This window comes from Garra rufa, chromosome 21 (assembly GCF_049309525.1).
Source record: "Garra rufa chromosome 21, GarRuf1.0, whole genome shotgun sequence".
Lineage (NCBI taxonomy): Eukaryota > Metazoa > Chordata > Actinopteri > Cypriniformes > Cyprinidae > Garra > Garra rufa.
In genome coordinates this window covers 21656312-21679734 of record NC_133381.1, presented here as the reverse complement: position 1 = coordinate 21679734, position 23423 = coordinate 21656312, and the positions used below count along the sequence as shown (strand labels likewise).

The window sequence follows — 23423 nt, the reverse complement described above, 5'->3', positions numbered from 1 at the left end:
GACAGATGAGTTGAGAGTGGCTCTTGAAGGACCAGCACCACATCCTCTTGTAGCACTCTTTCAGGTTTATCCTCCAGAATCTGGCAGTAAGTTTTGGGACTTCAGTTTTAGTCCATCTCCTATCCTGAAATGTCTGTCTTGCAGAGAGGGACCAAAATAAACTCTTAAAACTTACTGCCAGATTCTGGAAAATATATTTTTGAAAGAGTGCTACAAGAGGATGTGGTGCTGGTCCTTCAAGAGTCACTCTCAACTCATCTGTCTATAAAGCCTAGAAAAAAACATTTCTATGTATTTGACAATACTTCAGAATGTTATTCTTATTAATTGAGGGTCATTTTTTTAGGATTTTTTGCCCAAGCAAAGTCTCTGAGAACCTGACACATTGCACTTCTGGAGACTCAAGGTAGGTTGCAGTTCTGGAAAACGGTGGCGCTGGAGACTAAATGGTTCCTGATGGTTTCATATCTGATTCTTAACATTAATTCTTACTTTTTTTGCAATTAACATGCATCTTTTCTCCTCCACCTGTTTTTTTCTGACAATGCAGATGCAACAAGCGTTTTTCTGTCCGGTGGTCATGCCTTAACTTTGCAAATTGCAGTATTGCATTAGTATTGCATCCTTCTCATGGGCATTTAATAGTTTTTGACTTTTCAGTCTGAGGTAACTCTCTTTTTGCCTCATTTTATCTGTAAAAGAAAATGTGCCTAATAATTCTGCACACCTGAAAATAAGGATTTTTTCACTTCCAGCCTTCATGGACAATTATATATCAATTATAAATAATTAAATACAAAATGAATAGTAGTTATTAAGATTGATGTGGTTTGGAATTATTCAAATGTGCTTGGGAAAAAAATATGACAAGAATATCAACTTGCCTAATAATTCTGCACTCCCTGTATATATAACAATAAAAAACGTATTTCATAGGGTCTTAAAAAATGAACTTTTGTTAAACTTTTAATACATTTCGGTTTAATATAGGGCCCTGTGAAATCAGTTTTATTTTTCCCAAATTTCATTTTATTTTTTTCAAATTCCGTTTTTTCCATTTTAGTTTTTCTGAATTCTGTTTTTTTTCTGTTTTAATTTTTCTGGACTCCTTTTTTTTAAGGTTAAATCAAAATACATGTCTAATTAATTAAAATCATAAAACTTACACAATTTGACATCAATTTATTAGAAGTTTAACAAAAACCAAATTAAATGTTTTATTTTTTCCACCTGTTTTATTCTTACCAAATTCTGTTTTAGCATGTCTAATTATTTGAATACATAAAAACAAGTTTCATTTATTCTTACAATAGTATTAAGAAATGTTTGCTTTTTTTTCCTCAGAAATTCTGTGTGGTGTATTTACATTTTTCTGATTAAAGGAAAAGTTCACTTCCTGAACAAAAATTTACAAATAATGTACTCACCCCCTTGTCATTCAAGATGTTCATGTCTTTCTTTCTTCAGTCGTAAAGAAATTCAGGATTTCTCTTCATATATTGGACTTCTATGGTGCCCCCAAGTTTGAACTTCCAAAATGCAGTTTAAACGCAACTTCAATTGGCTCTAAACGATCCCAGCCGAGGAAGAAGGATCTTATCTAGTGATAACCGATCGTTAGATAAGACCCTTCTTCCTCCGCTGGGATCGTATAGAGCCCTTTGAAGCTGCATTTAAACTGCATTTTGGAAGTTCAAAACAATTTTTTTTTGGCAAATAAAGGGGATTTATTATTGCAATTAATCCAAAAATATTGTATGATTATTCCTTTAAAAATAAGGTTTTAATAACCTTTGTAGTAGTAAGTAGTATTACATACATTCTACCAAACAATAGCAATGAATTTCTGCCACAATGTCTTCAAGTTAAACCAAACTTTTATTTTTACAGGTTGCCGACTTGCTGTGAATCCTTTAAATTTCTGTGTGTGTATGATATGACAGGTTTTACTCAAATAAAACTATAAAATGCTCATAAGTACTTTCAAAGCAGTTCTGGAGATGTTGTTCATGTATTTATATCCTCATTTAGTGAGACGGAAACTGAAATCACAGCACAAGTACTAAACAAAACCATGCATCTGCGCCATTTATTAACACAGACACACAGAACATGCAGGATTCATATTTAAATAGACTGTTTGAGGCTTAATATTTACAAACACTAGTCCATATCACGATCTGATTGAAGTGTAATGACCTACTTTTGATTAATTTATTAAAACATTCCGTGTTAAGCTGTAAATTCTGTTTTTATATCTGGATTCTGTGACTCCATATGCGTTTACTGTAAATTGTGTAAATTTCATCATTTCAAATAGCTAGACATTTTTTGATCAATACAATTTAATTTAACCGTTAAAGGTGCGGTCACACTGCACTTTTCGTTCCATTGACTTCCATTCATACGCATGCGAATGCGTTAGACCGGAAACGCAAGCCTGTGCAAAATATTTTCGCATTTCGCTGCGTCTGAAAGTTCAAGCTTGGTGAACTCTGACCAACGAATTCGCATCACATGACTCTGTGTGACCAACAGGAGATCGATACGTCACAGCATGACCTCTAGCTGAATGAAAAGAACATTTAAACATTTAAAACTGCAGCACTGCGGTAAAGTGTAATAGATTGTATGTTTTTACATTTAAATGTTTTATTAGTGTCATGTGCTGAATTTAACTTTTTAAAAAGAAGCTGCATAGAATGACGTCATTTCACGACCGTTGCAGCAGCATCCAAAGGAATTTCACATGCTCAAAGTCTAGTGTGACCGGGGCTTAAAACGTAGTCTAGAAAAATTTTAACTAAAAAAAAGAATCTTGAAAATTTTAAACTAAAAACTAAAAAAACTAAACAGACTTTGGGAAAAAATAAAACTGATTTTATAGTGATTTTATAGTGATTTTATATATCTACCAACCTGACACAACAATATCGTCTCAACCGACAGTGTAAGTTTGGGGCAGGCTTGTTTATTTAGTCAACAGATGGTAGGTTGTGTTTGAGAAACCAGTTTGGAAACTTTATTGTTGCAATACCATTTAGTACCACTAGAAGATCCGAAATTACACTTTTTACTACTGCATCGTACATGATTTTCTGCCTACAAGGATTAAGATGAGAGACAGATGAGAAACAGACTCACTTTTGAGCTGTCTGTGCAGCCGGCGGCAGTACAGGCTCTGAGCTGGTACACGTACTCCTGAAAAGGTCGGATTCCTCCCGCATCAGTGAAGCTATGATCAGTGCCACGGTAGCGCTCCTGTCCATCACGCAGGATCACATAGTGACTTATCTCACCTATCATAGTATAAAAAACACACAGGGTCAAAAAATTGCTTCAACACACAGTATAATAGTGAAACCGGTGGACTAACTTTCTTTCAAAATCACAACAGATTGGGCGGCAAGCCGTTTGATTAGCACACAGAGTGAAGTCCTAATGAGCAATCAGCATGTTTCTTTACATATTAAGTGGCACAGAAGTTGCCTAAAATGAAGCTTGTTATTCTCACTTAGTGTTTATGCGCATGTGAATTTCATTCTTCATAAATTATTCTGCCGAGCTATGCAGATTACGCTTAATAACAGGCAGGTCTTCGGAGGAGATGATAAAACAATCAGCTAGTTCCACTCTGTCTGAGTCGTATCATTACAGCCTGAAGAAAAAGCCTGTCTTCTAGTTTGTTGGGGGAAATGTGAGTAAATCTTCGGAGAGTCACGACTTCAGGCGTGGATTATCCAAATTGATTCACTCCGTGATTAATCATTTACATAACCAAACCTTCTACTGAATAAACATATGACAATATTACCATTTGAGCAAGAAACCACAAAAAATGATGTGCTCATCAAGAGGTTCAGTCTTTATCTAGTCTTTACTGCTGGAACAGGTTTAAAAATCACAAACTACACTGTTTTAGTAGCAAGTGTAAAGGGGACATCAGTGCAAAAATTAACTTTTACTTGCTGTTTACATACAGTTGAGGTCAAATGTTTACATCCCCTTTCAGAATCTGCAAAATGTTAATTATTTTACCAAAATAAGAGGGATCATACAAAATGCATGTTATTGTTTATTTAGTACTAACCTGAATAAGATATTTCACATTAAAGATGTTTACATATAGTCCACAAGAAAAAATAATAGTTAAATTTATAAAAAGTTTATATGCCCTTGACCTAATACTATGTTCTTACCTGAATGATCCACAGCTGTTTTTTTTTTTTTAATTAATTTAGTGATTGTTGTTCATGAGTCCCTTGTTTGTCCTGAACAGTTAAACTGCCTGCTGTTCTTCAGAAAAAGCCTTCAAATTATTTGGTTTTCCAGAATTTTTGTGTATTTGAACCCTTTCCAACAATGACTGTATGATTTTGAGATCCATCTTTTCACACTGAGGACAGCCGAGGGACTCATATGCAACTATTACAGAAAGGTCAAATGCTCACTGATGCTCCAGAAAAAAAAAATCATGCATTAAGAGCTGGGGCGTGAAAACTTTCGAACAGAATGGATATGTGTACACTTTTCTTCCCTAAATAAAATATTTTTTTCATTTAGTACTACCTATTAAAGGCTACAGAAGCATCACAGAAGACAAAAAAGTTACATTTACCCTGATATTCAAATTTCAAAAGTTTTCACCCCCTGGCTCTTAATGCATCTTCTGATGCATTAAGATCTTCCGTTTGATCTTCTGGAGCATCAGTGAGCATTTGAACCTTCTGTAATGGTTACATATGAGTCCCTCAGTTGTCCTCAGTGTGAAAAGATGGATCTCAAAATTATACAGTTGGAAAGGGTTCAAAAACCAAATCATTTGTGGGACCTGAAGGATTTTTCTAAAGAACAGCTTGCAGTTTAACAGTTCAGGACAAACAAGGGGACTACAGCTATCACTAAAAAAAAAAAAAAAAAAAAAAAAAAAAACACAGCTGTGGATAACTCAGGTAACAACACAGTATTAAGAATCAAGGGGATGTAAACTTTTGAACGGGGTCATTTTAATAAATTCAACTAGTATTTTCTCTTGTAGACTATATGTAAACATCTTTTACGTGAACTATCTTATTCAGGTCAGTACTAAATAAACAATAACATGCATTTTGTATGATCCATCTTATTTTGGTAAAATAATTACCTTTTGAACCACCTTACAAAGAGAAAAATCCATTCACTCTTTTTTTAATCCCCAAAAAACCTAAACATTCTCAATTATCAAGCTGTTTCAAATTGTCTGAGCAGTGTCATGTCATACTGCTCAGGCCCTGTCTGTGACATTGAACTGACTGTCCCATATTAGCATATTTCTGCCCTCAGCCAGTTGTACAGTTTTTCATTTTCTCCACACTTGTAATGTCTTGTAAGCAATGCAGGTGTTTTGTAGTTGGATGTAGAAGTGAACTTAAGAGTCTTCATTTTTTCCCGACATGAGAGCCACTGAATTATGCCAACTTGTTAACAATGGGCATCCGATGTCCCCTTTAAAGGACACCGGACTGGTTTCACTCTGCTATAAAGGGATAATGTACTAATGTACTTTTTCGAGATAATTACCATTGGGCTTGTTTGGGGCAGACCATTCAAGCTGGATGATGTCATCGCGCAGACCCACGTGGCTCCAGTGAGGAGGAGACACACCCCAGGGCGCATCCTCTTTCGTAGTGACACGAGAGGAGGGACTGAATCCACGGCCAAAGCTGTTCCAGGCACCAATTCTATACTCATAACTAGTGTAAGGGTCCAGTTCAGAGTCTGAAACAAATACAAACAAATACACACATTCCCATGAAACCTCTTGACGGCACCACAGGAATGTCTCTAACGTGTCTCAGTCTTCACAATAACACAAGACTAAAGTTTAAAGAGTAGCCAGGGACCCTGCGTTTACTGTAATGCTCTTTGTTATCAGAAATACAGTGGTTTGCTGTAAATGTGTGTTTGGGGAGTCATGGGTGTAAATCTCTGAGATGGGTTTCATCAGACAGGCGGGAGCACTTATAGGAGTGACAGGATGACAAAATACCCTTCTTAGAGGACAAGACACAGTCTACCAACAAGTTACTGTAACAAAGTTAACCAAGCTTTATTTTATTTGGTTTTACAAAAAAAACTACATACACAACCAGTCAAATGTTTTTGAACAGTAAGACATTTGATCCAAAAAACAGCAAAAGCAGTAAAATTGTGAAATCTTTTTACTATTTACAATAACTGCTTTGTATTTAAATATATTTTAAAGTGTAATTTATTCCTGTGATCAAAGCTAAATTTTCAGCATCATAACTGCAGTCTTTAGTGTCACATGATGCTTCGGAAATCATTCTAATATGCTGATTTGCTGTTGAAGAAACATTTTTCTTTATATTATTATTATAAATATCAATATTTAAAACAGTTAAATAATTTGTTTTTCAGGATTCTTTGATGAATAGAAAGATTCAAAGATCAGCAATTATCTTAAATAAAAAGCTTTTCTACCATTCAAAAGCTTGGAGTCAGTATAATTTATTTTATTTATTTTTTTGGGAAAGAAATTATAGAAATTAGATTGATCAAAATTGATGACAAATACTTTTATAATGTTAAAAAAGAATTTCTATTTCATATAAATGCTGTTCTACTGAACTTTCTATTTATCAAAAAACCTGAAATAATTCTACTCAACTGATTTCAACATAATAATAATAAAAATGTTTTTTTGAGCAGCAAATATCAGAATGATTTCTGAAGGATCATGAGACAGGAGTAATAATGCTAAAATTCAGCTTTGAAATCACAGGAATAAATTACATTTTAAAATATATTAAAATAAAAAACAGTTATTTTAAATAGTAAAAAAACATTTTTTTTTTACTGTTTTGCTGTACATTGGATCAAATAAATTCAGGCTTGGTGAGCAGAAGAGGCTTATTTAAAAAACATAAAAAATCTTACTGTTCAAAAACTTTTGACTGGTAGCGTATGTACAATTCAACTTTTAAAATTACATTAAAATATATATATATATTTTAAAAATGTAGACATTTTAAATTAAGCATTCACTTTAACATTAAGCAATACCATTTTTCTTTTTGTAAATAAAAAAACAATAATAATAATTCAATTTAAGCACACTTATTTACAAAAAATTTGACTTAATTATATAAAGTTTTATATACAAATATAGAAGTTAATATAAGAAAAAATGGTTAAAGTCTGTGCATTTGGTTGTACATTAAGAAATACTAATTTACTATTTTTCTTTTCTTTTGGAAAACACTACGGTACTAAAACACACTACTACTTGAAATAGAAGCAAACCTTCTGTAATGTTAAGTATTTTCAGCAAGAAAAAAAGGTACAGTGATTTTATCTATAATGAATGACTGGATTCTGAAAACTAGGTGTCTCATACAGGAACAGAGCAGGATGGTGTTGCCAAAAAAAAAGAAAGTTACTATGTTTGGATGTAAAACTACTTTTTTTGTCTATTAAAATAACATATAATAGTCACAACACTATAGGCACACAAGGTTAGATTTAATCAGGGTCATTTTTGATTTCATGATGACTTCACAATACTCTAAAAAGGCCTCAAGGGTGTTTGCTATGCAAAGTCAGGAGGAAGTGAAATCGTTCATATTTGTGTGGCTGGCAAATCAATGCTTGTGCAGCATTTGTCCGAGAGCACTCAGTGTCATCTTTCTCCGGGGTGCGGGTATGGGGGCGTGAGAAACATCTGGAGGAGTGCAGGGCCACGACAGGTTTATACGCTTCTGCCCAGATGGTGGCACAGCGCTGACTAGAATCACTCTCCTCGTGCCAGCCAGCCCCTTCAACTCCGGCATTAGTCTTGATTAAACAGACGTAACTAACCAAATAAATAACACCTCGGATGAGGTTGAGCCAGTACGAGGGGCCAGCACTCCCCCTGAAAAGATAAATAAGTGTGCGAGTCAAGGGGGCGCTCTAAACGCCCTTAAAGTTTTAATGATGAGTTCGGAATAGCAGGCGAGATTTATGACTCTTGACAATTAATACACACTAAAGCATCTGGTCTTGTGAACACATGAAATGTGCAGATGTTTTACAGTGTGAGGAACATCCCCGAAATGACTGACACTTTCCTTTTTGTGTGTGTGTGAGCTATTCAGTTTGATGTCTTTACATAAAAGAGCATGTTTCTTGTTTATTGGATACATTTGGCTCTCGTTTGCAGGGCTGTTGCCTAAACTCAAAGAGCTCGGGGAAAAAAATGTTATGAAAATGTTATCACCCTATTCCTCTTGATGACGGCCCTGCATTTATATAAATTATTATTATTGTTATGGAACACATATATTCATAAATGCATGCTTCCACATTTAAAATGTTACAACACACACACACACACACACACACACACACACACACACACACACACACTGGTTTACATGTTTTATGGGGACATTCCATAGGCGTAATGGTTTTTATACTGTACAAACCGTACTTTCTATCGCCCTAACCCTACCCTACACCTAAACCTAGCCCTCACAGGAGATTGTGCATACTTTTACTTCCTCAAAAAACTCATTGTGTATGATTTATAAGCCTGTTTCCTCATGGGGACCTCAGAAATGTCCCCACAAGGTCAAAATTTACTGGTATTCCTATCCTTGTGGGGACATTTAGTCCCCACAACGTGATGAATACCAGTACACACACACACACACACACACACACACACACACACTTTTTATTCAATCTTACATATTTATCCACACTTCCTTTTTTGTGTATACGAATTAGATTTACTTTTATATTTTTAGTTTAGTAGTTTATGTTTAGCTTATGGTTTAGTATTTATTTCATTCGTGGCTTTTCATGTAATATTTCTATTGTATTTCAATAATGATTTTTTAAAAATAGTGTTAGTTCTTATTTTTGTTAATAACAACACTAGTCCAAATAATTAACATTTTTTTAAAATAAAAATAGTGAAAAAGAAAGTTAAAAAAAATATATAATAAAATGAAAATGTGTGTGTGCGTATATATATATGTGGTGGGCATAGATTAATTTTTTTAATCTAGATTAATCTCACTGTAATCTTGGAATTAATCTAGATTAATCTAGATTAAAATGGCTAATTTGAATTCTGCCGAAGGCATTCAGAATATGTGTGCTACCCAAATAATGACTAAAAGTAAGTCTTTGAGAACGGGTTTCTCAAGCCAGGTGGCGCATTAGACCAGGGGCTCATCTCCTGTTTCCAAAATGCATAAATCATCTCCTGTTTCCACAAACTGCTTGACAATTGCATTTACAACACAATTAACTGTACAAACTTGTGTAACCAACTATTCCTACACTGCATGTACTTCTGCGTAAAAGGCTGCGTGACGTGCGTGTTGCAGTTAAATACACAGACGCGCATGAGCATGGATATCTGCGTGCATAGTCTTCGGTTAAACTGCGTTGCTTTTAGAAGCGTCAATTCAGTTGTTGCATATAGTTTAATGTCTTTATTTCGGGATTATCAAAGTAAATTATAACTAAAATCTGACATTTTACTGGAGCACAGCAGATTTTCACTAGGGCACGTGCCCCAGTAAAAAGGGTCTAGCAACGCCCCAGCCCTGAAGCAAACCCGGCGGCTTCATAGCTGCATCCATGTTAGCACGTCTCGTTTGATGTGGTAATTTCACGGTAGGCAGACACACAGGTTCGAAGACTCGTTCTCGCCCCCTACAGTGCAGTTCGGCTAGGTATACATCCGCGCTAAAATATCATGGTGAAAGTCATCATAGCTTGCGTAGTATAGACCCAGCTCCTAACCCAACTTCGAGAATAGATTAACGGTGATATTTTTTTTATCGCCCGATAAGAGTCTCACGTTAACGCAGCACGTTAACGCACCACTAATATATATATATACACTTATTATTTTTACTTTTATTTTTTCAGTTTAGTAGTTTATGTTTAGCTTATTTTCAGTAATTTTGTAGTTTTTCTGTTGTTTTTTTTCATTCTTTTTAAATATCTATTTAGCTTTATGTTTTTTTAAATATATAGTTTTCATTAAATTTTTGTTAATAATAACAACACTGGTCCAACTTTACATTATAAATTTAGTAGTTTAGTAGTTTATGTTTAGCTTATATTTTAGCGATGTTGTTTTTCTGCCATTTTTATATTTATTTCAATAACAATTAATTTTATTATAGTTTAGGGTTAATTTTAGTTAATAATAACATCATTAGTCCAATGAATAAATTTTTAAAAAAATATATATAAATAGTGAAAAAGAAAGTTAAAAAGGTCAAATATAGCAAAATGAACGTGTGTGTGTGTATACATACATATATATATACATATATATATATACATATATATATATATATATATATATATATATACACACACACACACACACACACATATATACATATACGTGTGTGTGTAAATTATATTTGCTTTTATTTTTTCAGTTTAGTAAGTTTGTTTAGATTATTTTCAGTCATTTTGTTGTTTTTCTTTTTTTTAAATTCTTTTTTAAAATATCTATTTAGCTTTAAAGTTTTTTTTTTTTTAATTTTTTAATTACATTTTTTATTTATTTTTTGTCAATAATAACAACACTGGTCCAATTTTACATTATAAATTTACATTATTTAAAATTAAAACAGTGAAAAAGATAATGAAAAAAAACAGTAAAATTAGTTTAAATATATATACACGTGTTTGTTTTTTCTATAGTTTTAGTTTCATTTTTGTGAAAAAAGTTAAAAAATGTAGTAAAATTAAAGTGTGTGTGTGTGTGTGTAAATTAGAGTTACTTTTATATTTTTAGTTTAGTAGTTTATGTTTAGCTTCTGCTTTAGTAATTTTGTTTTTTGTTGTTTTTTAATTAGTTATATATATATATATATACATATACACACACACACACACACACACACACACACACACACACACACACACACACACACACACACACACACACACACACACACACACACACACACACACACACACACATGTTGGGTTTACATGTTTTATGGGGACATTCCATAGGCGTAATGGTTTTCATACTGTACAAACCGTACTTTCTATCGCCCTACACCTACCCTACACCTAAACCTAGCCCTCACAGGAGATTGTGCACACTTTTACTTCCTCAAAAAAACTCATTGTGCATGATTTATAAGCCTGTTTCCTCATGGGGACCTGAGAAATGTCCCCACATGGTCAAAATCTACTGGTATTCCTATCCTTGTGGGGACATTTGGTCCCCACAACGTGATGAATACCAGGTACACACACACACACACACACACACACACACACACACACACACACACACACACACACACACACACACACACACACGCACACATACATTTAATTAGTTTTTTTCCCCCCATTATTTTATGTTTATATAGTTTTAGTTACATTTTTGTTAGTAATAACAACACTGGTCCAATTAATTTACATTTTTAAAAATAAAAATAGTAAAAAAAAGGTAAAATATAGTAAAATTAAAGTGTGTGTGTAAATTGGAGTTACTTTTATAGTTTAGTAGTTTATGTTCACCTTATGTTCTAGTAATGTTGTTGTTTTTCTGTAATTTTATATATATTTATTTATTTAGATATATTTATATATATCTATTTGGCTTTATTTTTTCCAGTTGTGACTTTTCATGATATATTTATATTTATTTCAATAATGATTTTTAAAAGTTTATGTTTAGCTTATGCTTTAGTAATATTGTTTTTGTTCATTAGGTTTATTTGTTTTAGTTTCATTATTGTTAATAATAACAATAAATTAACTTAAAAAAAAATTAAAATAGTGAAAAAAGTAAAAAAGTAAAAAATAATAAAATTAAAGTATGTGTGTGTGTAAATTAGAGTTACTTTTATATTTTCATTTTAGTAGTTTATGTTTAGCTTATGTTTTAGCAATGTTGTTATTTTTTATGTGTTTTTTTATTTATTTATTATTTTTAAATAGACCTATTTTTATTTTCATTATTTTACTTTTTTACAGTTTTAGTGTCATTTTTGTTAATAATAACAACACTGGTCCAATTAATTCAAAAGAAAGTAATATATTTATTTTATTTTTATTTTTATACACATGTATATGTGTGTATGAATTAGATTTACTTTAAATCTAATCTAATTCAGTTTATGTTTTAGTAATGCTGTTTTTCTGTTTGTCATTTTTATTCGTTTTTTTTTTTTTATATATAGGCTACACTACCAGTCAAAAGTTTGGACACACTATGCTAACTTTTGCTACAATGCTAACTTTTGACTGGTAGTGTATCTATTTAACTTTACTTTTATTTCAGTTGTGGCTTTTCATGTAATATTTATATTTTATTTCAATAACGATTTTTCAACATTTTGTTTTCAACAGTTTTAGTTTCATTTTTGTTAATAATAACAACACTGGTACAACTTACCTCTTGTGTGTAAACTGTTTACCTGTAAAACTGTATCGGTTTGCCACTACACTGTGTATCAGCTCCTCTGAGGATGGGCAGAGCTGGCTGTGGGCAGCAGCAGAATGAGCTTCTATTTGGGTGGTGGCAGTAGCAGAGGGAGATGAAATGTGCGCCGGGACTGGCTCGCCTGGTACCCATGTACAGATGGACTGTGCCGGGCTAAAATCACACAAGCCGCAGTAAGCTCCTGCGGCCTCCGACACAGGACACACCGTACTGGGGCGGCATTTCTCCTAAAGGACACATACACACACACACTCTCATTAGTGACAACAGTCATCAGACAACTGTTGTGTGTCAAAGTACCCCTGCCAGCGGGTGTGTATGGAGTCCTCTGTCTCAATAAATAGCACGGATGCCCCTTAATGACATAATTACAAGTTAATGACCGCCATCCCAGTTTTCTTTTCTTGGTCTCTTTCTTTTCCTCGTGAGCTCAAGCTGGGTGCACGATGAGCTTGTGTTACAGCGAGCAAATCTGATTAATGAAGTGTGACTGCGAGTGCCTACTTCCTGAGGAGAGGAGCAGATACATCACTGCTCTGTGCCTCATATTTCCAACCTCCACTTTACATCATGGCAGCTTCAGTTTAAAACTCAACTACTTTACTAAAACACTTATCCTGTAACGGTCTTTAACACTGATAATTTATCTGCGCTAAATCAAACAGCTAATTATAAAAAAAGAGTTTCACATGACAGTCTTCTCCTAGTCTCATCTCACAGTCTCTGTGCTAATTGTCTGATGCACACTGAATATAAAAGTCTGGATTAGACAGTTCTAATTTGATTGCTTGACTTCACACAATTTCTAAGAATGAGGCCAGCTAAATGTATTATCAAATTTGTGTTTATAAGATACTGAATTTCTACAATGAACACTTTTAAAGATTATATAGTCAATGAATTTGCCAGAAGGTTAGTGGCGGGTTAGTAGTTTGGCTGCTTTCTGGTAAATTTTCAGTACTTACTGTTTTCTGTTTTTGGAAAATCAGATTCTGCCATTATTAATACCTTTTTCTTTTTTCAAAGATTTGTGACCTTGGATCACAAAACCAGTCATAAGGGTCAATTTTGTTTATACATGAATAAATCAGCTTTTCATTGATGTATGGTTTGTTAGGATAGGACATTTGGCTGAGATACAACTATTTGAAAATCTGGAATCTGACGGTGCAAAAAAATCTAAATATTCAGAAAATCACATTTAAAGTTGTCCAAATGAAGTTCTTAGCGACGCATATTACTAATCAAAAATTAAGTTTTGATATATTTACATTAGAAAATGTACAAAATATCTTCATGAAACATGATCTTTATTTAATATCCTAATGATTTTTATCTACAAATATACCTGTGCTACTTAAGACTGGTTTTGTGGTCCAGGGTCCCATTTTATGAAAATTTAATGAAGCTACGAGAATATGGTGTGTGTGCAAAGGAACAAAATCGACTTTATCCAACAATTTCTCCTCTTCCGTGTCTGTCTTCGTGGTGGTACCCTCATTCACGCACACTTGAGAAATTGTTGAATAAAGTCGTTATTTTTGTTTTCTTTGGCATAAAAAGTGTTCTTGTAGCTTTTAAGGTAGAATCACTGATGTCACATTGACTATTTTAACAATGTCCTTACTACCTTTTTAGGCCTTGAACATGTCAGTTGCGTTGCTGTCTATGCAGGGTCAGAAAGCTCTCGGATTTCATCAAGAATATCTTAATTTGTGTTCTAAAGACGAACGGAGGTCTTACGGGTTTGGAATAACATGAGGGTGAGTAATTGATGACAGAATTTTCACTTTTGGGTGAACTGTCACTTTAAAGTATATTTTAGTTTACCATAAATGCTTGTAAGTACATTCAGCAGTACAAATTAACCATATTTCAAAGACAACAGGATCTAGTAATCCTAAACCTAGTAACTATTTAGCTGTAATTAATATAATATAATATAATATAATATAATATAATATAATATAATATAATATAATATAATAGTTCACACTTAAGTATATTTACATAAGTACTCTAAAAAAAAGTAGGCTAAAGAGCACTTGCTTTTTCACATAAGGCTGTTTAGAATACATTTTAAATTTCTCTTTATTATAGAGGGAACAATGATTTCCAATAAACCCCCACCACAAAAAAAAAAAAAAAAAAACAACAACAGTTTTTACCTATCAATGGCAGTTCTTAGCTAAAGCGTGGACCAGAGATTTAATCAAATGTCTGTCTACACAGTACTAGTCTCTCCATAATCTGTTTTGGCAAGGCATCGTCTTAATCTGAGTTTGAGAAACTGGTGTGACACTACAGAACAGCTTGAGGGCAAAGTCTCCACTAAGTCTTCATCCTGAAGAACTATTGCTGAACGAGCATACAGTCAATATGTCACTCTGAGTGAAAGTGTTAATTACCGGGATGAGGATGCTGGCCGGGGCTCTGTCAGCACACACAGATGTGAGCGGATTGAAGCCCACTCCATTACAACACTCTTCTTCCTGATCAATCACCTCTGACCAGCAGCACTTCAGCGACGCCGTCCTGTTCTCCACCACATGGACTTTAGACTCTCCGCCGGGACCCGTGCAGCACCAGGAAGTGGATTGGTTGATGTAGTGCTCTCCACAGCAGATGAATCCTATGTAAAACAAATTATATGTAAAATATATTGACACAAACCGCTTTTTAATAGACAAGAGAACCTTAATCATTATAATCCATTATAATAGTGCAGGAAAGTTATGAATTGCAGTTTGAATTGCATTTGCAACACAACTAATAATGCATATGTAAACATCTTTGACATATAAACATGACTGAAGTCAGTACATTTTTAAAATCAATAATGTGGCATCCAACATGTGGCCACTACAGCTCATGGGACGTTTCCAGTGGATGTCGGAGAGCTGCATGCGCAGCTGACATGTAAAAGATGCAGACGGCTGTGCTGCGTGAGGAATCTGTTTCACCTGGCGATATGGCCACTGTCTCCTCCCATCAGCCATCAGCGCTCAGCACCCACATCTGCATCCTCTCCTATTACCTCTAAAAGCATCACTGCGTTCTCAGAGGCCTGACTCAACATACACGCACCAGCTCTGCAAACACAGCTATGTTTGATGGGGGCTTAAATACCTGCATTAACACTACTGTTTTTTTTTTTTATGAACAAGGATGCATTAAATTGATCAAAAGCAAAAGATTCATACATCATCATCATCATGAAAGTTTAATAAATAAGCTTGTTAGGATAGGACAATATTTGGCCAAGATACAACTATTTGAAAATCTAGAATCTGAGGGTGCAAAACAATCTAAATATTGAGAAAATCGCCTTTGAAGTTGTCCAACTGTTGTCCAATGCATATTACTAACCAAAAATTAAGTTTTGATGTATTTATGGTAGGAAATGTACAAAATATATTCATGGAACATTATGTTTATTTAATATCCTAATGATTTTTGGCATAAAAGAAAAATCCGTAATTTTGACCCATACAATGTATTTTTGGCTATTGCTACAAATATACCCGTGCTACTTAAGACTGGTTTTGTGGTCCAGGGTCACACACGCTGTTCTTTTGAACTTTCTGTTAATCCAAAAATCCAGAAAAATGTATCACAAAAATATTAATTAGCAAAGCTGTTAAAAAAATCATAAATCAACCCTGATAATAATAAGAAATGTTTAGTGAAAAATCTGCTTTGCCATCACAGGAATACATTGCATTATAAAATATATTAAAATAAAAAACAGCTACTTTAAATTACAAAAATATTTCACAATATTACTGTTCTTACCGAATTTTGATTGAAAAAAATAATGAAGCATTTGTGAGCAGAAGAGACTACATATTACTCAACATACACTACAAGTCAATGTTTTTTGAACAGTAAGGTTTTTATTTATTTATTTTTAAAATAAGTCTCTTCTGCTCACCAAGCCTGCATTTATTTGATCCAACGTACAGTGAAATCAGTAAAATTTTGAAATATTTTACTATTTAAAATAACTGTTTTCTGTTTGAATATATTTATTCCTGTGATTTCAAAGCTGAGTTTATAGCATCATTACTCCAGTCACATGATCTTTCAGAAATCATTCTAATATTCTGATTTGCAGCTCAAAAAGCATTAATTATTATTATTTTGCTGAAAACAGCTGAGTAGAATGTTTTCAGGTTTCTTTGACGAATAAAAAGTTCCGAAGAACAGCATTTATCTGAAATAGAAATCTTCTGTTTGACTGATACAAAAGATTTTTATTTCAGATAAATGCTGATCTTTGGATCTTTCTATTCATCAAAGAAACCTGAATGTGAAACTCTCCTAAATATTGATAATAATTATAATAACAATAAATGTTTCGTGAACAGAAAATCAGCATATTAGAATGATTTCTGAAGGATCATGTGACACTGATGACTGAAGTAATAACGCTGAATATTTAGCTTTGATCACAGGAATAAATTCCATTTTAAAATATTTTCAAACAGAAAACAGTTATTTGAAATAGCAAAAATATTTCAAAATGTTACTGTTTTTGCTGTACTTTGGATCAAATAAATGCAGGCTTGGTGAGCAGAAGAGACTAAAAAAAAAAACATTAAAAAACTTTTGACTGGTATGATGTACATTTTGAGAAAAGCTTGCACTAATATGTAAACTATAAAATTGTATTTTCAGGCATATGCCTGGAACTGTAATAAGAACCAAAGAGGTGAAACTGTTTGAACATACTTTTTTTTGTCATGCTCTATTTGAATTATGACTCATTAGCATTAGAGATTGTGTTAGAGGGAAGAAAGAATAGAATTTTCCGAAAAGCAGTTTAATATTCTTCTAACAGGAAGTGACTCCTGGTTTATTTCCTTGGGTAAACCATCACTACTATAATTACCATCAACCCCCAGTATGATAAATTGCTAATTGTTTAATACCCTAATCAGCGTTCATTCTTTGCACAGATAAACTGTGACAGCGCCATTAATTTAAATAGTAATTTCACTTAACGGCCAAAACGGCGCAGCAGATTTTTATGCAACGTTTTCTAGGGGCCGCATCCATCACGGCTCTGCAGTGACATAAAGATGTCTGACGTGCTCTAACTCACTTAGGGACAGCAGATGTTGCAGCGCTGCGTTTGGTGGCAATTCCCAGGGTGCATTACTTCAGCTCCAATGACTTGCAAATAAACAGCTCAACAATTTTTCCAAAATAGCTCTGCCGTCCCGTCCCATCCCTGCCCCGCTGCATTTTTCATGACATTTCATTTAAAAGACCAGTGAACTTTGACACCCTGACCTCTTGGCTGGGGATGTCCCTCTATTTTGTTTTCCGCACCTGACCTTGGCCTGTCAGCTAAACCAATTCATTTTCCTTCATCTCCACCTTTGTTGCGCTATGAAAAGGAACATGAGGGTAAGCCACTGCCCCTCTAAATCTAGTGTAGGCATGGCGGAAAAAACATGAGCACCCCTTTTAGCTCATGCTTTGTTTTTTCAAGCACCACAAAATGATTTAGCTAATCTTCAGATTTATGATGGATTTGCATACATTCATTAGAGTGCGAGTGAACGCAGGCGAGCATAAGGTGCTTAGGCTGTGTGAATTAAGGTTCATTCACTTAATGATAAGTAAATATTTAGCATGCAATGAGCAACTGATAAAAATGTGTGCTGTGGCTTACACAAGCCTTTGGATAGTACAACTAAAACTTCAAACAAACAAAAGCACTTTTTAAACAAAAATGATGGCTGAGAGCATTCAAAGTCATACTTGTAGAGCAAAAAAACTTCATAGTGCTCTATCTTTACAATCTTTGAAAAAAGGGTGCTTATTTGCTTTATTAATCTGAATTTTAACTCATTTGTCAGTTGCATTTTACATGCTACAGTATTATGTATTTATCCTGGTTAAATAAAATACTTTAGACACTGGAGGAACAGAAAAACAATGTTTCAAAAGCTATCAAATGGCCGGTTTAAACAACATCGCTCCCTGGTTGTTTTATTCATTTATTTATTCCAGGCATTCCTGAGGGAGAGGTGAAAGGACAGCACATTAAACTGACTTTCTTCGTTTCATCCATTGGCCGCGGTTGCATGTGACAGAAAGTGCTTGGGCAGCAGTAATATTTTCACTGCTCTTTGGGGAATCTGAAAGGAGGAACAAAAGGGGGAGATTTAAGTTTGAACATAAAACTTTTAATGCACATGACGGAAATGCAACAAATGGTACTTTTGAATATCAACTGGTTGCTGGAGATTTTTTTAGGACCTCATCCTGACCCTGACCCAAAACTGAACTTCTACTTTTAGAAGAAAATTACAAAACTAAACCATAAGAAGCCATTCACAAAGAATGCATATTTGCATTCCACTGCACTGCCTTCTCCATTGTTTTTCTTTTTAAACGTGCTATATGGACGTGTTTGATCATACTCAAGACTTTCAAGACACAGCGTCTTGAGAAAAAAAAGCTGAGACAAAATACACTATATTGCCAAAAGTATTCACTCACCCCCTTCTAATGAACAGGTTTGACTACTTTAGTAATTTCCATGAGTACAAATCTTAATGTTTCAGCATAATGATAAATGATATTATAGGGAATTGTGTGCTTCTAATTTTATAGCAACAGTTTGGACAGGACACTCTTCAATTCTAACATGACAATGCCTTTGTGTATAAGGCAAGGTTCAAATCGAAAGGACTGATTCAGTCAGTGTGGAGGAACTTGACTGGTCTGCATAAAGCCAAGTCCTAATCCCAGCTGAACACCTCTGGTGTGACTTTAAATGCAGACCTTGAGCCAAAAACTCTTCACCAAATACCAATGACTTGTACGTATGGGTACAGTCATTTTAGACAAATCCAAAACTTTTGCAACAGAGATGGAAATACAATTTTTAAATACATTAATTATGTTTCTGTATTTGTTGCCACAGATTTAGAAGTGCCTATTTCTGTTTTAAAGAAGAGGTGTCCCAATACTTTTTTCCATGTAGTGTTTGTACAAGTCATTGGTGTTTGGTGATGAGATTTTGGCTTAAGGTCTGCATTTAAAGTCACACCAGAGGTGTTCAGCTGGGATTAGGACTTGGCTTTCTGTAGACCAGTCAAGTTCTTCCACACTGACTGAATCAGTCATTTTGATTTGAACCTTGCCGTATACACAAAGGCATTGTCATGTTAGAATTGAAGAGGTTCCTGTCCAAACTGTTGCTATAAAATTAGAAGCACACACCCTGAACAGATAGTACGACAAAGATATTGCTTTCCACAGAAGCCTGTAGCCTTGTGCCTATAGCTGAATCACAGCCGTGTGGATATACAGCCATATCGCACTGCTACCTATCACATTACCTAATTGTAATGTAAACAATCTTTAAAACATAAACTACTACAAACTCTTTTTAAAACAACTCTAAAACTTCAAGGCCGTCACCATCAGTGGTCTGACACCGCTATTCCAAAACCAAACATGTACAAAGCATTAGGAGTCTGTACTTTGTGATTAGTAGTTGAGCCATGCAAAATGCTTTAATTGCTCAAGGATATTAACTGAGATTATTAGCCATGATTAACGTAAGAAAAGCTATCATCATAACTGTGTTGAAAGAAAATGGTCTTAATCTGTATGATCTCCAATCGGTCTCAGCAAAAAAGATCCAGACGTGTGTGTTCAGAATGATTCCCTCTCTGGCATTCATGTCTTGTCATTTGCAAGACAGTTTTGGCAGAACAATATGAGGACATATGAGCCATGATGAAGCGCTCGTGCAGTAACAAATACAACGCAGACACAGACGCATTCAGCCACCGGGATCATTTCCACTCGCAAATGGTCATTGTGTCCTTGAGAACATATTTAATTATTGCACTTTTTTGACATCGTCACAGCCATTTCCACACCCACTCTTATGATCCTTCTCTCTCTCTCTCACACACACACACACACACACACACACACACACACACACACACACACACACACACACACATACACAGCTCTAAAGCTTTTAACACTTAAATGGTGTAAAATATTCAGATTTAACCTTGACTGTGATACAGGCACTGTGCTTTTAAGCAAAGCTCTGTACATAAGCAGATATTAAAAGAGCTCTCCGTATGACACCAAGAAAACCCTGTAATCCAAATCTAAACTTTAAACAGGACAGCGGGACATTCACAGTAATACCCTGTATTACTCAAGGCTATTGTCTAAACTGTTTCGCGTGTCTCAAATGGAAAAATTCAGAAGACTGGATTTGATTTCAACACTTTAAAGGCTTTCGTAACTTGTCATGGAGGATGATGAAATGTTTCACAGTTCACCTTCAAACAGATGTCTTTGTTTCTGTAACTGGTGTGAAATCTAGGTTATATTTTGGGTTATAATTAAGCAACATTGTTAATATTGTGATGACTGTTATGTGTTTTATATTTGGTTACAATGTTTTCTAAGCCTGTGTTATTAGAATTGAAAAACTGTTTTAGAGTTGTAAAGTTTGATGCAATTGTGTTGCTTAACTCAAAAATGTTCCCTTTTATTTTTCATATATTAAAAGGTTTTGAAAAAAATAAATATAACAAATACGATTTTTTTTGTGCAAAATAGAATGAAAACTGTTTTTCTTTTTAAAAAAAAATGTGATTTACTTCTTTTATTAAACATACAGAATCTAAAACATAAACATATTTAATAATTGTAAACAAAAATACAACTAAAAAATAAAAAGTGTTTATTGTCGAACAAAACTCTGTAATCATCCATCAAAAAGCAAAATGCTAGAGACTTCATATGGCACATAATGTTGTTCTAATTGATTTATTATCTGGCTTATTGATCGATCGATTGTTTCTTTAGTGATTTATACACTGTGCCCAAAAGGTGACATTGTTAATTTTCTTTTGTAATTTGACTAATAGCAGTTCTTTTGAGACTGGTTACGGGATTGGTTCACAGGCAGCTTTTCAAACAGCTGATGGCTGTCTCTAACAATTCCATCTCCGCTGCGCCGGAGCGCTGCGAGTCCTGACAGGCTAGAGTGTAATGTGTGACAGATCGCACTTTGGGGACCCGGTAATCACATTTCCATCGGCCATCAGCTGGATCTCAGTGGGACATCCTCAGAAAACCGCCTGTGATTCTATTTCCACAATCTGGAGGAGCACGTGCAGCTTAAACACAATGTCACGGCATTTCTGAACAACAGAGTTCAGAAATACAAATAGAAAAAGACACATTTCTCTCTGACAACCCAGTCAAAATATGTATCTATTTGAAATATACTAAATGCACTTGATTGTTGAGTCACATTTGAAGGCATTAAATGGTTATTTCCCCCCCAAAAAAATTATGTCATTAATTACTCAACCTTACGTCATTCCAAACCTTTAAGACCTAAATTTTAATGACATTTGAGAGATTTCTGACCCTGCATAGACAGCAACACAACTGAAACATTCAAGGCCCAGAAAGGTCAGAAAGCTCTCGGATTTAATAAAAAATGTCTTAATTTGTGTTCTGAAGATGAGTGAAGATCTTACAGGTTTGGAACAACATGAGGGTGAGCAATTAAGTAAGAAATAATTGACAACGGGCCGTTGAATTCTTAAAAAATAATGCACACCCAGGGTGGTGATGCCTCGGGTGTGCATTATTTTCGTAGAATTCAGCGGACCGAAGTCAATTATCCTGCTTATACTACGGTTACCACACCTCAAGACATCGATCAGATGATATATTTCAAGACAATTGTCCGGTTTTTGTCCTTAAAACGCTATTGTGAGTAAGATTAATTTCTTACGCAGCTCATCCAATCCCTTCGTTACTAATTCCAAAATGTAATTTTAGACCTAGCAATGACATTTGAGCATTTGATAGCAAACTAATGCAGTTAATAATGAAGTTTAGACAGACCGACAGACAAGCAGACAGGCGGCAAGAGAAAGGGGGAGAGATATTAAGCTGGTGAATTACCTCTCTCAAGTCTGTGCGTCTCTCAAAAGTGATTGGCAGCAGTGTCTCTACTAAAAGTGAAACTTAAAGCTCATTTTCAAGACCACGACCTTGTTACCTCACGTGTGAAAAAATGTCATGTAGTTTTTAAGTTGTTAATCATCAGAGCACCGCTAACAACATTAGCGCGTATGCTAACGTGTGCAAACTGTATGTGTGTGCGTCTGTGAGGGAGAGAGAGTGGGAGAAATAGAGTATGTGCTTTCCGTACATAATAAAACGTAATTTGTGGCAAAAACATGGAAATAATTTGTCGTTTTTATTCTATTGTTTACTGTGTGTATTTGTTTGGCCAGTGTCATTGTGGGTTTTGGTTATTTTGCTGTTTCGGGCTGTAAGGACCTTTGAAATAACTGAAATCGTGTGGCGAAGTGATATAGACATGTAATGCGGTCAAGTGCTGCCTGGAACTGTGTTCGCCATGCGTTTCCCTGAAAATAATGCACACCATTAGAACGTTCATCAAGCAGATTCAAGCATTCAATGGCCCCGTGGTATAATGATCTATATATTGTGACGAGTCGCCTGCCTCCCCCCGAATTATCATCACCACCCCGTCCCTTATTCGAAGCCCTTCTCCAGGCTCACGATGGGAGTGGGTGTGTAGGGGAGAGGAGGGGCGCGAAATCAGCTCGGGCTGGCGGCGTGTGATGAGGGACACGTGAAGGGAATGAAGCCTCATCACCGCCGCTGTTTAAATGCCGAGCGCGCCTCTCCTCAGGAGACCGGTCTCTCCCCCGTGCATGCACGCTGGTGTCCTCGCGGGTCCAGGAAGGGGTGAAGAGGGAAGCCAGCGCCGCCAGATGGGACGAGCCAAAAGGACCCGTAGTCCGGCTGAAGACCGCACCTGAGACGGCCGACGGGCCAGGATGCCGGGCCGTAAATTCCCCGTTGGAAGTGCCGGACAGCTCGAGAG

At 35.0% G+C, this 23423-nt stretch overlaps 1 protein-coding gene across 1 annotated transcript in view; it reads right to left on the bottom strand.

Annotated features, from left to right (window-relative positions):
• The window catches only part of ush2a (Usher syndrome 2A (autosomal recessive, mild)), a 356033-nt gene that overhangs the window by 76783 nt on the left and 255827 nt on the right, over window positions 1-23423 (bottom strand). The window contains exons 50-53 of the mRNA XM_073826569.1: window positions 14896-15119; window positions 12462-12714; window positions 5560-5757; window positions 3145-3299 (exon numbers count right to left, since the gene is read on the bottom strand). Coding sequence (XP_073682670.1) covers window positions 3145-3299; window positions 5560-5757; window positions 12462-12714; window positions 14896-15119 — 830 coding nt within the window. The remainder of the gene's footprint in view (window positions 1-3144; window positions 3300-5559; window positions 5758-12461; window positions 12715-14895; window positions 15120-23423) is intronic.